Source organism: Vigna angularis, chromosome 1 (assembly GCF_016808095.1).
Source record: "Vigna angularis cultivar LongXiaoDou No.4 chromosome 1, ASM1680809v1, whole genome shotgun sequence".
Classification (NCBI taxonomy): domain Eukaryota; kingdom Viridiplantae; phylum Streptophyta; class Magnoliopsida; order Fabales; family Fabaceae; genus Vigna; species Vigna angularis.
The window spans coordinates 54,413,468-54,431,928 of record NC_068970.1 but is presented as its reverse complement, the minus strand read 5'-3'; the positions used below and the strand labels follow the sequence as shown (position 1 = coordinate 54,431,928).

Below are 18,461 nucleotides of genomic sequence, written 5' to 3'. Positions count from 1 at the left end.
AATCCTTATTGTGTGTTATTAATAAAAAAGAGCACCTCTTATCCTTATATTTTTTTTAAGAAAAAAAATTAACAATGATAAGTAATTACATAAGAAAAAATATTATGTAGCATATATTGTGTTTTTGAATCTATGTGTATAATTACCTAATTTTTTTTTGTTTTTTTTTTTGTTTTTCAGTACTAAAATGAAATTAAAAATAAAATAGAAATATATAATGTGTGCTAAACAGGAAATCCTTTTATATATATCATTAAAAATTATATATTAACAAAACACCCTCTATGTTCATTTTTATTCACTATGTTGTCATTTTATTATATATAAAAATAAGATAATTAAACATAATGTATTGCACATTTATTAAATTTATGCTGTGATAGAAAAAGTGTAGTTAGATGCAGAAGGTAGAGAGATGTTTTTTTTTTTTGCCAGAAGTGAGGTCACTTTCTGTATTCTTTATATGCTCATAAATTTTAATTTTTTTATATAATAAAATTCTTTCATTAAAATTGTTTAATATGACTTTAAAGTGTTATTAAAATTTATATCATATATGACATTAAAGTATTATTAAATGTAAAATAGAAAAATAGTTTATATAAACCAACAAATCTTTATTATATACTATTATAGATTATAAATTTTATCAATGTTTTTATTATAATATTGATGTTATTATTATTATTTTTCTACTCAGATTAGTTATATTATTATTTAAATTTTAATATTTTGAAGTATAAATTAAAAAATATCTTCTTAACTTTTAAAGTTAGTTATAATTTTAGAATTTTTAAAATTTACCATTTTTAATTTTTTCATACAAAATTTTAACTTTACAAAACTAGTTTGAATAGAATTAAGGGTAGAGTATTAGAATTAGTCTATATATTTTGTTATTTCAAATAATATCAATAATGGACATTGTCTTTATATCTTAAAATTTTAGATAAGTGTAACATCTAAAAAAATATAGTTAATCATAGAATCTTCTATAAATAAAAATAAAGAATAGTTATAGTTAATCATAGAATCTTCTATAAATAAAAGTAAAGAATAGTTAACTAAAAGAATACATATAAAATAGAATTACAGTTATCTAAAATATAACTATAAATCAAAACTTTATATACAAGATATCTTATGTTACTAGTAAATCTATAAAAGACCTAAGGTTCTTTAAAAACATTGAAAATAAGTTAAATGACTTTATCTAATGGTCAACATTTGCATCATCGAGCACATGTTTCACTAAAATATTTTTCTCTGCTCACACCAAATAGGTGATCATTGCCGAGAGAAAGATTCACACAAAACAAAAAAACACAAGCAACAAGATAAGCTAATTTTAAAAGACTCAAACATGTCATTCAATCAATTCAAAATATAACAATTTCATTCTCAAAGTCCATCATAAACCAAATCCACATACATATATCTAGACTCTAGACTTGATCATTTGGATACATGTATTAGTGTCGAACTCTTAAGGGACATGCACATGTATGGTAAAACAACAAACTATCACACAAGGTTAATCCATCAAACACCTATGGTCAAAATAACCTTAGGCTAAGGATCTCCTGCTATTCCTCACCACATAATCATCCCTCTCAACTTGAGATTGGGTGGCTATTGGAGTGTCAGAAACATCCCACCATTTTGGAGCCCTCACAACAATACATTACACTGAGCATGACCTCAAGATTTTCTCCATGGAATTCCTTTTACCACATACTTAAATTGAATACACATCCATCATTACCATTCACAGGGAATTCATGGTTTATCACGAACTATACATAACATTTTAAACAAACACAAACTAAAGAGTGTATCTAGATAATTTACAATAAGCTTATATGCCAAAACGAATATTGGAAAAAACCATTGAAGCAAGAAAAATTGCAAGAAGAAAAGCTTTGCAAAGGCTCTTGGCGTTGAGCGGCACATTCTTATCATTGAGTATCATTCTACTCGCAAAAATAACGCTTGAGTGCCACTTCTGTACCACTGAGCATCAAACCTCTCGGCTTTCTACTGCTTGGGCATCGTTGACTATCGTTGAGTGTCATACCAAAAGATGAAAAACCTTGATTTATGATTTGGTTGTATTCACAAACCTACCCAAATGATCAAATTGATATCTTTAACACTAGAATTTATTCAAAACATGTTTATAACTAAAATTGAGTACCAATTTGCTTATTTGGCTAGGAATTAGCCTCAACAGATTAAACGAACAACTCAGAAGCTCCCAACTTAACTTATACGTGTTACAAATCAGATTTTAGTGATTTAAGTGGCTAAACAAGTAAAAAAATGACTCAAAAACAGAGCTCAAACATTTAGCTTCTTCTCAAATTTGCTCCTTTAAAGTTTCACTTGTCAAAACCATAAAGTAAGCCAAAAACAACCCAAAATTCAACTTTATTAACTACATCAAGAAGTAACAATGGACTTCAATTAATTATGACCTTATAATCTCATCTCAAGTGATTTAAACAGTCAACAATCAACAAGCATTTACATCAAAGTTCTTCTAACTCATATAACACACATTTAGTTCAATTTCAAGCACTCATACTATCATAATATCATATTTCAGCAAGCTACCTTTTCAATACCACATCAATTCAATTTCATTTCAAATAAAGCACATCAAAACAAATTAATAACTTACTAAGACTTTATAAACACACAATTAGTTTTCCTTACCTGATTGGAAGCCTCAACAACTCTAAGACACCAATAACCACTCCCTTAGCTCACATAACTCTATCTACACCTACAGATCATGAAATCATGATCATGGTATGTGGTTAGAACCACTGATCAATAGAGAACATACCATAAAGCTAATGAGACACATGCGACATAAGATTATTCACATGCATGAAAGAGAGAATACAACTAAAGAAAAATAATAGAAATTAACTTACTCTTTTAAGAGAATCGAATGGATAAAGATGAAGATCTTGTTGTCGCGATCAACTAAGCACTTCATGATCTTCAAAAATATGATTGTGTGGTTGGATTTTGAAAATAAAAGGCAATGGAGACTCAAAGAACAATTTTTAGAGAAATAGTTTATGTTTTGAGTAATAAAACCTTTAATGAAATTTTTATTTATACTTTTAATTACTTTAATATTAAAATAATATAGTCTCATTATGTAAACACCATAGTGACTCTTAAGACTAAATTTTCTGGATTATCACAATAAATGTTTCCATAAACTATTTTTATGAGAAGAAATAGTGGGGAAAAAATACTAAGTTAGACCCACTTTTTTTTTAATTTTCTTTTGCATGATATTGACTATTTTCTCCTTCATTCCTCTCTTTCCATGTTTTCATGTATTTCACAATCAATTCTTACATATACAATATCTCACTTCTTAGGATATTCTTTACCCAATTAAATAACAAGAAGTTTTATTCTAAAATATCTATTAATTCATTCTTATATTAGTATTTGTGTTTTATCATTTTTTTTCCAATTGAAAAAAACTATCTTAGGAATTGGTTTAGCTCTTCATTAAAATTTGAAATTGCTTGGACGGATATGTGGCAACTAAGTTTATGATTTGGAGTTCTCACTACTTTCTCACAACAATGTCGTACAATTAAATTTCAGATAAGAAAGATATTTGTGTATTTTAGATTTATTTAGGTAGTGAGTAATTATTAGAATGTTTTCTATTCAAGTTTAGGTTGAATTTGAAATTTTAATTACAGTGAATAATAAAAATTGTAGATTTGTATGTAAAAAAAAATTCTATATAGAAGTTTAGCTTTGATGAAAGAGTAAAATTGTAACATCGGTTTTAACATCACTACAGAGCATCACATATTTAATAAGAAATAATAGTTAACTTAAAAGAAAATATATAAAATGTTATTACGGTTATCTGATCATAACTATAACACCAACTTTATATACAACGATATTCTAATATTAAGACTTACTTTATATTGAAGCTAAAGGTTTTAATAGAGTTTTATAAAACATCAAATATACACATGAAATTACTTATATTGTATGCATTTGTACCTTCGTCGTCCAACACCTGTTCAACTAAAACTTGTTCCTCTATTCACACCATTAAAATGATCATTGCAAAAGAGAAATATAATCATACAAGCAAACAAAAACAAAATAGTAAGCTAATTTTACCAAAGAAACATCCATACAATTAAGTTATGAATATAACATTAAACACTCTTAAATCAAACAAATCATATGTATACCCATTGCCTCTAGACTTCATTGTCTGAATACATGTATTAATACCAAACTCTAAGGGTCCATCACTTATGTGTGGTAGGACAACTTGCTCACTCAAGCTACCACATACAAGGTTAATCCGTCAAATATTTGTGGCCAAAAAAAAGTCATTAGACTAAGGACCTCCTGCTACTCTTTACAACATATCACACCCTTCTCTACTTGAGACTCAATGGTTATTAAAGTGTCAGGATAATCCCAAATACGAAACCCATACATCAATACATACACTAAAGAGCACCATTACAATCTCCTGGAAATTCTTCTCACACCACATGCCTTACATAATCAAAACCATATTTACAATCCATGAATCATTCCCAATTCCAAATAAGCATGCATTGAATTCATTTTAAACCACTTCAAGCAAAACAGGAATTAGTAAACACAAAACATGCACTAGCTTTGCAACAGGGAACACTCAGTGCCAAGTCTAGCGCTCAGCGCCAAAGCTCTCGCACTTTCTTTCATTTAGCACTAGAAACCTATCGCTCAGTGAATTATCAGTAAATTAAGTTATAGACCTACAATGGTAATTGACACTCGGCACTACCCTACCACTGCTCAATGCCAGACCATTTGCACTTTGGACCACTCAGTTGCAAAAGTGACGTTCAACGTCATACCAATAAACTACACATTCTCAAACTTTGATATGATGAACCAAGTACCAAATCAAGTGACCAAATTAGTATTCCTAACTCAAAGACTTATCCAAATATGTGTTTTAGTGTTCAAGAGAATACCAATTTGTTTAAACAACTATAAACTTAGTTTTATCAACTCAACCAAGCCAAATTAATTCTATAAACACATTCATTTTGGAAACAACATATTTCAACACTAATATCAAATAATCAATACCTAATTTCATCCACTGACCGACAACACAAGTGCACTATCAAACATCAATCCCAACAAAAATATGTATATTATACCACCAATTCTAGACAATTTCAAACATGTTAAACTACATTCTATTATAAATCTTAAACAAATTTTCACAATGATAAAATCAAATCAAACATTAATTCCAAATAAATCACAACCGTTAATCATGCACACACTAATAAGATTACATTAGAACTCAAGAGCAATGGTATTTAACTTTCCTTATCTGTTAAAAGCTCAAGTTGCTCTAAGACACCTAAAACGACTCCCTCAGCTCAAGGGACTCTATCTATTACTACAAACCACATAAGCATGATCCGAGTACGTCATTAGGACCATTGATAAACAAAAAGTACTATAGAGGACTCAGAGAACACATGTGTTGACCAAAAGCTCACATATAAGAAAAGTACTAAACCAGAGAGAAAAACAAAAACTAACTCTTATACAAGAATTGATCAGACAGAGTTAAAGACTTTGTCGTAGTGATCACTTAGGTACTCTATGATGAATAAGGCGTGAGAAGACTTAGAGAGATGGTAAAAAATTCTCAAGAGACATGTTTTAGAGAAATAATATATTTTAGATAATAAAACTTACTAACTAAACTTCTATTTGTATTTTTGAACTTTTAATATTAAAATAAGTCAATTTTATTATGTAGAACATCATATTACTTGTCATACTCAATTTTCTAGATCTATACTCAATTTTCTAGATCTTCACAGAAATTATCATTTTAATTTATACTAATTTCTACATATGTGTATAATATAATTATTCTTTTATACATGTTTAACTTGTTAACACATTGGGAAGAGAAAGAATTTTAGTTTAAAAAGAACATAAAACATTAAGCATAATTTTTTAATTAAATTTGTTTTTTGAATTGACTCTCTTATAAATTATATAATTAATTTAACTATATAAACTATTTAAACATTGGTGTATGTTATATACTTAGTGCAGTGATAAATGATAAGTTTTGAATGTGATTGTTTAAGTCACCTTGTGACACATATATTAATTTGATTATGAATTTATTAATAAAAGGTTGTGGAAAATATTACATATATGAAATATATGCATGTACACTAATATTATACACTTTTAACTTACTATGAACCATGAACTCTGAGTTTGGATACCTTATATGTTTATAATAGTTAAGTATCAATATTTGATAAAACATCCTTAATACAAATATTGTGAAAAGCGTTAATAATACTTTTTATTGAATATTCTAGGTTTAGATTCATGTGTTGATTTTTATTTATATAAGATTGATTTATATTTATATATATATATATATATATATATATAGAGAGAGAGAGAGATATATAGATAGATAGGCACTGTAATCACAATTGACATTATTATAGCATATTGGATTACATGGATTATTTTTGACATAAGAAAACATATCCAACATATTTTCCATTAATAAGAGAGTTAACTTTTTTGTTTGCGATTTCAAATTTACATAATTTAACATTCAAAAATATAATTATACCGAATACAGTTAAAGCGGAAGAAGTGGCTGAACACTATTAAGGATCTAAATCTAACGTAAGGCCGAATACAGTTAAACACTAATGTAAGACCGAATACTACTATGAGACCGAACACTATAATAACCAAATCACTAGGGATAAACTGAACGCCTATAACTTAGACCGAACACTTTAGAGCTTAGACCGAACTCTAAAACATGACCGAAAGATCATTAACAGATAAGGTCCATAAGAGACCGAATGTAGTTAATACCGAACACCAATACAAACAGAGTATTAGTGTGAGACCGAGAACTTAGACTATACCAGATACTTTATCTAGGTCGAACACTAGGTCAAGACCGAAAACTATAACTAGACCGAACGCTATATTCAATCGAATGATAATACAAGACCGAGCATTACTAAGACCGAGTGCTAGTACAAAACCGAGCACTACTAAGACGAATGTTAGTACAAAATCGAGCACTACTAAGACCGAATGCTAGTACAAAACCGACCACTACTAAGACCGAACGGTCATGAACTGGGAAGACTTTAAAGAAACTGCATCTAGTTAATGACCGAACACTTGAATATGACAGAGCGGTCAACAGCGTGTGCTCAACTTTCTGCATTATTCTATATAACTTCTGCAGAATAATGAACACGCTAGACTTTATCCAAACTAACATTTTTTCCAACTTCTAATCCTTCAAACCTGAATCATATACCCATTTACACCTATCCAATGGTACCTAAATCTTTCTAACATCATTTCAAAGAATCCCAAACCAGAATTCACTCCAAATTCTACATAATCTACAACTCAATGACCACAACATTTAACATCCCACACAAACAATGTCGAACACACAAACATTCAATTTCACACACATGCAAAACCATCAAACAACATTTTCATACATCATCAACTAATCAATTAAATTAACTAGCTTTCCTTACCTCTTAACCGAACCGAAGGGCTTCTACCCTTCTAGAAATTTGCTCACACCTCCAGAAAATCCTAAGAACACCTATAGTTTACTGATTTGTGAGAAGAGACCAACCAAATTACCAAAAATGAAGTTAGAAAGGGGAAGAGAAGACTGATGAACACATGCAAACAACAAGGCTTACTTGCATGTGCTAGAAATTCCAGAAATTCACAAGAATTAAAGGAACGAAACTTACCAACTTTAAACACTAAAACAATCGGTGGAATGGAAAGCTCTCGACACCAGGATTGCTTAGGTTTAGTCTGATTGTTGAACAAATGAAGTGAGATTGAAGGAATCTAGAGAGAAGGAGGAGAAAAGAAGATAGTAGAAGAATTTGGAGAGATATAACTATATTCAGATAATGGGACGAGACTTTTGAAACTTTCATTTATATATTACTCTTATTTTAATCTAAACCGCTCGATCCTATCCTTTGCTTATACATGTCTGCTCCAAACTTCTTTAAACATCTTTGCTCTTACATATTGTAACGAGGAAAACATGAACATTGTAAAAAAAATTATTATCATTTATCAATTTATAAAGATCAATCACATCCATAACTTTTTCACTCATTCTTTTTTACCTTATCTTACAATTGTTTACTTAATAAAAAATTAATTATTATTCTCTCTTTTTTTCTTGTCCATTTATTCACTTTCAATCATCACATTCAAACATTATTAGTGTTGTTTTTTTAATTTAAAAAATTTGCGTAAAATTCTTCCATTTACTAATAAGTGAAAAAGAATTTCAGTAGCAGTTCCAAAAAAAAGTATTGGAAATTTAATCCTATATGCATTTTAAGAAAAAAAATTATTGCGTATAATTAAAAAAAAAACCTATGCTGATTTAATTTAATCAAATTATATAAAATAAATTTTGTTGGTTAGTTTTCAACATTAAAGAAAAATACATTATGCATGATGAAACCTTTACAAGTAACTATATACTTTTTATCTATCACTATTTTGAATTAGTTATCAGTTCTTGCCATTAAAAAAACATTAATTATAGATAAATAAAATTGATTGACAATAGATTAAAATTTATTGATTAAATTTACTAATAGATTATAATAATAAAAAATTATTGAAAAAATATTTATAAAAATTTAATCAATGAATTGATAACTACAAGCTTTTAGATAAATATTTATCTATTGATACAAAATGTTTGTTAGTTAAATTTTATTGATAATATTCATCAGTGATTATCGATAAATTTTGAGCGTTGGTCAAATATATTGTTAAATATCATTATTAAATCTATCTTCCTATTCCGTCTCCTTATGTTTTTTTTTTTTTGTTTTTTTTCTTCCTTCACTTCTCATCCTCCACGTAGTTGCCGTTGTATAGAGTTTCTACTCCTCACCACCTCTATTAGTATTGACGTGACATTTGTCGTTATTTCGCATGTACACCATTCCCCACCCCTTTACCCTTGTCTTCTACCACTAGTACAACCTTTAAATTCTCCTCCTCCCTTCTTCTTCTTCTATTATTTCTTTCATTCATCTACACTTAATTTATAAAATTTGTCATATTTGACGAAAAAATTGGTTCTTATTTTATCAATAGATTTACTAATGAAAAAGATATATGTCAATAATAAAAATTCTAGATTTTTAAAAAATTCAACGGATGGGTATCAACAAATTTTGAAAAAAAAAACATTACCATTGCATTTTAAAGAAATTTAATCACTCAGATCTAATATTATCATCGAATTTATTTTTGTCGGTAAAATTTTATTGATAATTATAAAATTTCTTATAATGTAATAACAATGTTAATTGCATTTAATAGTGGTGTAGCATGAATTAAGGTTTTCAAAGCCAAACTTTTAATAATTATATTTCATTTATTAATATGGAATTAAAGTAGAAGGAGATAAAAATTAGGCATGACAGCTCAAGAGACTCAATCAATTTTATTTTGAATTATAATGAGTTGAATAAAAGATATATTAACTGATATGGATCTATTCAAAATTTCAATAAAAAAGATGGATCCGATTTAATCTATTCAATAAAATCCAATTCATCTATTAACAAATTTTATTGTAGAAGTTCATCCATTTTTCTTTTTATATATTTTTTTTAAATTCCAAAAAAGTTGAGACAATCTTAAGAAAGTTTTCAAAAGGATAAATTTTTAGTCAGATTTAATCAAGAAAAATTTAGTTGGAACAATGTTAATCCATTAAGTCTTGAAAAGATCATTTATTGAATTCTTAGAAACAATTGATAAATTATTAACTCTAAAATTAAATAGATAAATTCAAATATGTATACTTTTATATGTTGAATGCGGATGAATTAGATAGATTTACTTTTGAATGAGCACATGAGTGATGAAAAAAAGCCAATTTTATTGGTAAAGTCCAATCAGATATCTTCAAATACATAAAGATATTTAGAAAAGTTAACAAAATTCCAACAAATCAAATAATCAGCTTCTGAGTTATGAAATTTTTATTTAAAAAAGTTACAATAAATTATAGATTAGATGAGCGCCACTTTGGAGAACCAATTCTTGCCCAAAAGCTCAAAAAAGTTGCTTACTTGTGAAAAACAAGTGACGAAGGAGAGAAGAAAAACACATGAAAGTATAGTATATTACTAGAGAAAAAGAAAATATATCAAAGGTTCTTGATGAACCCACATTACCAAAAAGGAGTTCTGCCTATGTTCTGCACTATTTTTCCATCTTATTCCTTCTTCCCTCTCCCTTGAAAGCCTTCCATTGGACCTAAAATAATTTCCCTGGACCAGCTTCCATGCCTAAAGCGAGTTTGTATGTTGCTGGAACAACAATCTCACGTGGTTGTGTCAATGTACCTACTAAAGTACATCTTATCCACTACCTATTCAACTAACATTAACTTGTTGTCACCAGAGAGACCTCATTATTCTCTCCATGATTGGCTACTTTGCAAAAGAATCCTAAACGCTCCAACAAGGCCTTCTGTAACAGGAAATGTCAATTTATACATACCACCGATAACTTTCACACAGAAGAGGCTAAACAAGTTTAGAATAATGACTCCGATGATTTGAATTTTGAGATATTGACAGTCAATAAAGTTGTCTGAAAGTATACTGTTGAACATCAATGTTTCCTATCAAATACATAAACTTTTCCTTGCCTCAAGAGCAATAATAATTTATATAGCATAAAACTACCCAGAAAGAATAATGCCTCCGCAACCTGAATACATGTCCCACTGCTTGATTTATTAGTATGGAAGAGCCTGGTTAAACAAAATTCCAATCTCCTCGTGGATTTGAACAATATCTTTATGACCGGTCAAGAGGGGTTTAGCAACGCCCATGCTATTGAATCCATTTGGTAGCCAAGATACACCTGCATAAAATATTCTTGTGAGGCTTTCCCAAATTTTGCTTCATAACACGGTTGACGAAAATATCATCCGTCAAATATGATGTACGGTTAAGAAAACATCATTGTAATCCACATAATCATCATACTGATATTCTAAAATGACAAACAAATGCTCAAAGCCACAAATCTTGCAAACAGCTATCAATGCCCTGGAACAAGTCCTTATATTACATAAAAAATAGACAGACAAGTTTGATCCACTACAGGTTAACGAAAAACAACACGTAGTCAAGCATTTGCCCGGGATTCAAATGATGTTCGAGACAAGGCTGAATGATTATTCCATGTCCAATGGCAAAATGAACAATCCCTTTGACAAGTGTTTTGTATTAGAAAGTGAGTTTATGCCTAACTCAACCCCACAAAACCGGCTTGTAAGGTGAGGTTTGCACCTCACTTATATATTATCATTTGGCCTTATCTCTAGTCGATGTGGGACTTCCAACACACCCCCTTCACGCCGAGGTATAGACATCTCGTGCGTGATAGTAGAAATTGGGTGGTCCGATAGCGGCCCGATTGCGGGTGGAAGAGAAGAATAGAATGCCCACTTAGAACTCGCTAGGATAGGCTCTAACCTGGCTCTGATACCATATTAGAAAGTGAGTTTATGCCTAACTCAACCCCACAAAACCGGCTTGTAAGGTGAGGTTTGCACCTCACTTATATATTATCATTTGGCCTTATCTCTAGTCGATGTGGGACTTCCAACATTTTGCGCATGGGATTCATGGATTTAATTTCTTTCATTCTCTGTAAGACGCAGTTACATCAAAGACAGAAATTCCAGGGTGAATGAACGCAACATCACCCATGCAACAGTCCACCAGTTTTATATAGAAACTATTAGTATACTTCTCTCTCATAATGTTGCCTGTACTTAAGAAAAAAGGGAAGGATCAACAATTAAGAGTCAATACTTTTACATTTAAGTTACTTAACATGGCCCACAGCTCCATTTTTCATTTCATTTTGTAAACCCAAATATAAATTGCAATTGCAACTCCTGGAAGTGAAAATTAAAATCTAATTTTGATCTACTTTCGAAAGCAACATTAGAATAAGGATATATTCACAATATCAATTGGAGATGTACCTCTCATAACTCTCTGGTTTTACCATAGCATAGAGTTTTATAATCGTTAGTCGGCTTAGAAAAGGTATAGCAGCATTAAACTACCTCTAGGCTGGAGTTTTACGGGCAAATTTCATACCGTGGTTGGATATAATACATACTTTAGAAACTAAGCACACAATACATTGAATAACCATGGGGGTATGTGCCACGGATAGATTTTATGTAAGTTGAGGTTAAGTATACTTATACAAATATATGGTTACCCAAAATGCAGTCATTTCAGTTTATTATCAACCAGTAAATAACAAAGGAAAACCATTAATAAGAGGCAAGCAGTACCTAAGTTCATGTTCACCAATAATCACGGCAGGAGCATAGCCCGTCTTTAAAATGGTGGAACCTTTTTGCATCTCGAATAATGAGTTCTCTACCTACAAGCTTAGAAATAATCTTTAGTGCTGTGTGGCAATCACCACAAACACGGAGGTTCTTAATAACTCTGATGGGAGAGCGAGCGGAGCTGCTAAGGAGACCATAAGCAACAGCAAGTCTCTCACTGTGGGCAAGAAGAGCTTCTTCTTTGCCTTCCTGGTCTATGTCATGCAACACAAATTTTGTTTCCGCAATATAGCCAGCTTCTTTCATTTGTGACCTTAGACCTCTCAACAAAGCATATATCTTATCATTTTCAGGATGAGATGTATCTCCTGCTCGATATTCATGAACACGACTCCTTACTTCAAGAAGATTTTTGCTTGCTAACTTTTTTTCTTTCTCTTTTGACAAGTCTGAGGCTTTAACAGGTACAAGGCCAGCCTTTGATTGTTCACTTAATCGAGATGAATCTAGCTGCTCAAGTAGCTCAGCACAGCGATCCCCCAGCCCAGAGTTCCCATGAACTCTACACAGATTCATCAAAGTCTCCCATATATCAGCACTTGGCTCCATTGTCATTTTCTCAATGAATTCAAAGGCTTCATCAAGATGCCCAATGCTGCCAATCATGTCTACTACACTGACAAAATGAGTCATTGATGGTATAATGCCATAATCTCTGATCATGGATTCAAAGTGCAGCATTCCCTCATCAATATCTCCCAGCACACTACATGCAGATAGAACTGCAATGAACATCTGCCCATCAGGTTTAAGTCCCAGGTTTTTAAATTGAGTAAACAGATCAATTGAATCTTCTGCAAACCCATTCTTTGCAAGCTGTGTTATCATAGTATCCCAGGTAGTCAAATTGCGCTCAGGCATAGTGTTGAAAATGTTGAGAGCATCATCTACAGAACCACATTCAAAATACATCTCTAATATTCTATTATAAGTGCTGACTTGCAGAGGTGACAGATGTTGTAAAGCATGTCTGTGTACAATTTTCGCCTCTTCAAGAGATTTAGTCTCCCCAGATTGGCGCATTAATTCCAAACAGCGAGGCAAATCCACAGGAATAAGTAGTTTTTCCAGTAATTCCAAAACTTCAACAGCTTCCTTCACTTTACCCTCATTGCAGAAACTGTCTAGTTCCTCAAGTGTACCTCTATATGGACTATCATTAGATGCCTCATTTGATTCACCACCAGGATTTGCATTGTTCGATAGATGAGAACCAACAACCATTGATCTCTGTGAAATATTAAAGTTTGGAGAATATTGACCATCTTTAAGACTCTGCTGAAACTGTCCAGAACCTGAGTAATGTTGACGCATCTCATTACCCTCTTTGTATTGAACAGTTGATGGCTGCTGAAAACAATCACTGTTTTGGTTCAAGCCCCCTCTAGGATTTCCCTGTGATTCTAAAAGCCTAGGTGAAGTATATGGATTGAGAGACTGCATCCTTTGTCCAGGATCTTGTGTCCAACCATGATTATCAGCGAATGCATTTGGATGCATCCCAGATGCCCGTGCATTATCAACTCCTACCCCAACTTTTTGTTGCATTTTCATGTTGTCTTGACCAAAGTATCCGTTGGCATTTCCATTATGTCCCACCAAATTATTCTTAATGTTTATGGGCACATTTATATGGCCTCCATCTGCAATCTGACGAGCTGCATAAGAATTTTGCTCCAAATTTGCATGATTATTCCAATAAGACTGACTTGAATTTGCTTGGGCAACATAATCAGGTCTTTGCTTATTCAAAAACTCATTAGTATCAGCCTTCTTCCGGCTTTCCTGATAAAACCCAACATGACTTTGCTGGTAACCTAAAGAATCATCATTTTGATGACCACCACAAAACTGAAAATCAGTCCTTTCAACAGCAGTGCTCATAACCCTCAATGTATTCAGGCCTTTGATACAGTCTGCAATGTGTTGTAAAGAACATTGTTTGCACAACTTCAAAAGAGAACTAACAGTAACTGATGAGGCTCTCTTAGTTGACATTAGTTGGGAGTTAATATAATCTGAGGAAAGACATTGAAAATAAAATCAAGTCAGAAAAACGGAACTGACTTAGTGCTGAATATGTACCTAACATTTTCTACTTCTTACGAACTAAGGTTCAAAGCATTGTTCTTAACTTGCAGAGTTAATATTAATAGGACATATTCATTCAATAGCACTTATTCATCTGCCTAAGGTATGAAACCAGTCAGCCTACTATATGTACAAGTCATATGAAATCACAAAAATTCTTATAATCACAAATACACAAGGATATGGAAAGATATGTTTACTCAATTTCAAATAATCCTAAGCCAATGCTAACATTATCAACTCCTACACAGCAGAAACAATGTTAATAGCGACAGACCACAATAAAATGATGTGCTCAGAATAAATTCAAAACCTAAAATCAGTTGAGGAAATCCTACAGTCTGACGGAATTTTCAGACTAAAGGAACCTTCCAAACACCATTATGATTCCATGGAAAGACAGATTTCACGAAAACTACAAAAATAATTCACTATTACCTACAGCACAAATCTGTAAAAACTTAGTTAGCTAAAGATTGTCTAAGGTAAAAAAAATCCGATAACAAAATTATAGCAACATAGGATGACCTATAGAGATCACATTGCCAACCTTTCCCTAAACTTGACTGGTTTAACTATTCTCTCATTCCCTCCCCTGTTTTAATATAGTTTCAACTTTTCATTTTATCCCTTACGTTATCTGAATAATCTGATAATTTGCTTTTTAAACACAAGAATGTCAATTCTCGTGTTATCCAAGAGATTGTGGTTTATGAGAAGTATTTTAAACATATAAATCAAACTTTATTGCAATTATCAAAAAATCAAATTGCAACCTTCCAACCACAATCTGTGAATAGATATTATTCAATCTCTGAAATGCTCAATTTAGAAATAAAATCAGAATCATACACAAAAAATATGCAAGCAAATTAAAACACCACAGAAAAATTAATGTTACATATGACCCCAACAAGCACAGAACAAAATATAATCCTTAATTTCCAATAGTAGTCGCTTTTTTTTAATTTTAAAAAAGAGACAGAATTCCAAACCCTAAATATTGATATACACAAATTCCTCACCCAAATTGGATTGTATCAAAATACAGCGTGTACACAGTTAAAACGCGGACAGAAAATTGCAAAGGGTAAAGGAATTAAGATGAAGAGGGGGAAGAGAATTGAGAGGGATAAAGGGAAAGGAGGAAAATGACAACCTGGGAGAGTCAGATTAAAATCTTAGCTATCACCAAGGTTCAAAGGATAAGAACCTTTCACCAATTCAAGAATATTGTGCCACTTCCAAGCTACCCCTGAGTCCCCTGAATCCAAACAAAATAAAAAATGTTTAAGACAAAAAAAAAGTACTGTCATCAAGGTCAGAGCTTTCTAATTGGGGTTCAGTGACGAGTGTCATAAGGGTTTTTATCTTGCGAAGGTTACAAAGGCTTCAACTTTGTTCAATAACCCTTTGTTTTCAATCGCTCTTCAACCTTACATTCAAACACCAAAGCGTTAAGGTATGCATGAATATTACAGTGGCAACAAGATTAGAGGGGAGGTTAAGAACCGGTTAAATTTTCCCTACAACAAGCCACGGTTCAAATTAACTGAACTTGAACACTGAACAATGGTATAAAAACTCGAACACTTACAAATCATAATCAGCAAAACAAACTGAACACCAACGTTGCAACAGAGATGAAGAGGTATAGAAGGAGAGTCTGAGAGTGACGAGAAGAAGGGTTCTTCGACAGAGTGGAAGCAGTGTTCCTTACTTCGTAAAGACGAGGGAGAAGCCCATTAGGGTAATGACAAACCGGATCAACCCAGTTTCCTCGACCCGACCGGGAAATCTCTGACCAAAATATTGACAGAGAGATTGGTATTGATGAATAAAACCAACAATAGATATTAACAATTAAATATGATTTTAATCTTTTTAATTTTGATGCGAGAATGTAATTTTTTTATTTTAAATTTTAATATAATTTAGTTTTAAAAGTCTAGAAATAAAAAATATAATTTAAAATGTAGATCAATACGTAAAAGAAAATTAATATGATTAGATTAAAAAAAATTATTTATTTATTTATAAAATTTAAAATCAAAAAGTCAAATTTTAAAAGGATAAATTTTAATTTTACTTCAAATTTAAATTTATAAACACATTTAATCCAAATATTAAAGTACATAGTTGATTATTTTTAATTATAGATGCTAATTTAAATTTAAAATAAATAACTTCTTAAATAATTATTTATTTAAAAAGAAAAATATTAATCATTAAATTGAGAAAATATATATTCAAATTATAAGAAGTTAAAAATATTAAAATAATATAAACATTTATTGCGGTTAAAATAATCTAACAGAAAATTATATTTTCTTTAAAAAAATAGAAAATAAAAACACTAATACGAATTATTTGCTTTGACGTAAAAACCAAGTTCATGCATGATTTACATACACCCTTAAATGAAAGTAATGGCACCCTGAAATATCTACACATCTTTAAAACAACTTATCACCTAGGTCTTCATAATCAACGCATATAAATTAAAATAATGATGGTATTTTACTAAATATTGTAAGAAAAACTCATGAATTGCAAGTACTTGTTATATACAATCAACCATTTTTACATGAATAAACCTTAATTATACTATTGAAATAATAATTAAAACGGTCAATTTCTTTATATACATGTAACACTAATTAAAATACTTTTGAATAAAATAATAATATTGAGGAGGTTTGGAGTATGTATTTTTGTTCTTATTTAAAAGCTGGCCGTGTAATTTCATTATCATATTCTATATATGTAGATAATATATTTGTTTAATATAGAGGATATATTAGAAAATTTAACATTTTTTTAGTATGGTACTTTCTTTGATTAACCAGGGAGCATATTCTCGTTTTCTTATTTTATAAGATGTCTCAATAAACTTTTTTTTAATCAAATATCTCTTCATTTTACTTACTTAGGTATGTCAATTTTTACAAAACTCCTCAGATACGATTTTTTTTAACCTTTGGTGATAAGATTCCTAATATATTTGTTTCTTAAAAATATTGTATATCTTTGTAAATATGGTGCATAAAGGGTTTTTTTTAATGCTTAGAAATAGTTTCTATAATGTGAATAAATGGAAAACATTTTGAATAAAACGATAAATCACAAATTTTTACTGGTTCACTCAATCTGAGCTATATTTGGTTTTTCCTTAAAAACTCTTAAAGGGTTCTACGAATCTTTTTCAAGATTACACAAGTTTTGTCTTTTTAGGATCTCATAGAATATTCTCACTACTCCTGGTTACAATGAGTATTAGTATAATTTCTGATCCATTAGTTAACACGACTAGAATGAGTTTAGCCTCTTTAGGATCTAGCTCTAGACAATTGTCTAGACGTTCAACTCAACCTTAGCTAAACAACCACTTATTTGAGTTCTTTTCATGATGTACAACAAATTCACAAATAGATTTTCCAGAAGGTGCAGACGAATAACTCTCAACGAAAGGATATATCTTCAAATACATTACAATTTACAACATTTGAAAGTATTTCTCACTTTATAAATATTTTTCTGTCAAAAGATATTGAGCGTTAGATTATATAAAAACACTTTAAGATTTTTCTCTCTTTTTATGTTGCTATTTTTCTTGCACTTTTTCATCAACAACGTATTCTCTTCAAGCTTTCTTCTATATATAGTTTCTCTTGAAAGATGACCATTAAATCAAGAAGTAAACTTCTGAAGAGTTGGTAGTTTTTCTATGTGAAGTCTGACTTTAATCTACTTTGTAGGGTCTGGAGTTTTTTCTTATAGCCTTAAGTGAAACTTGAGCTTGTACGATGTG

General features: G+C 30.6%; 1 protein-coding gene across 2 annotated transcripts; it reads right to left on the bottom strand.

Moving 5' to 3' along the window:
• Nucleotides 1-10,700: 10,700 nt before the first annotated feature.
• LOC108321305 (pentatricopeptide repeat-containing protein At4g32450, mitochondrial) lies at nt 10,701-16,461 on the bottom strand. Of its 2 annotated transcripts, XM_017553027.2 has the most exons (4): nt 16,248-16,461; nt 15,810-15,914; nt 12,500-14,577; nt 10,701-11,043 (listed from the first exon to the last, which is right to left on the bottom strand). In XM_017553027.2, the coding sequence occupies exon 3, from the start codon at nt 14,555-14,557 to the stop codon at nt 12,512-12,514; it is 2,046 nt and encodes a 681-aa protein (XP_017408516.1). In that variant the 5' UTR covers nt 14,558-14,577; nt 15,810-15,914; nt 16,248-16,461; the 3' UTR covers nt 10,701-11,043; nt 12,500-12,511. The 2 variants fall into 2 exon arrangements, with proteins under 2 accessions (XP_017408516.1, XP_017408521.1); XM_017553032.2 differs by lacking the exon at nt 15,810-15,914.
• Between the last annotated feature and the right edge of the window lie 2,000 nt (nt 16,462-18,461).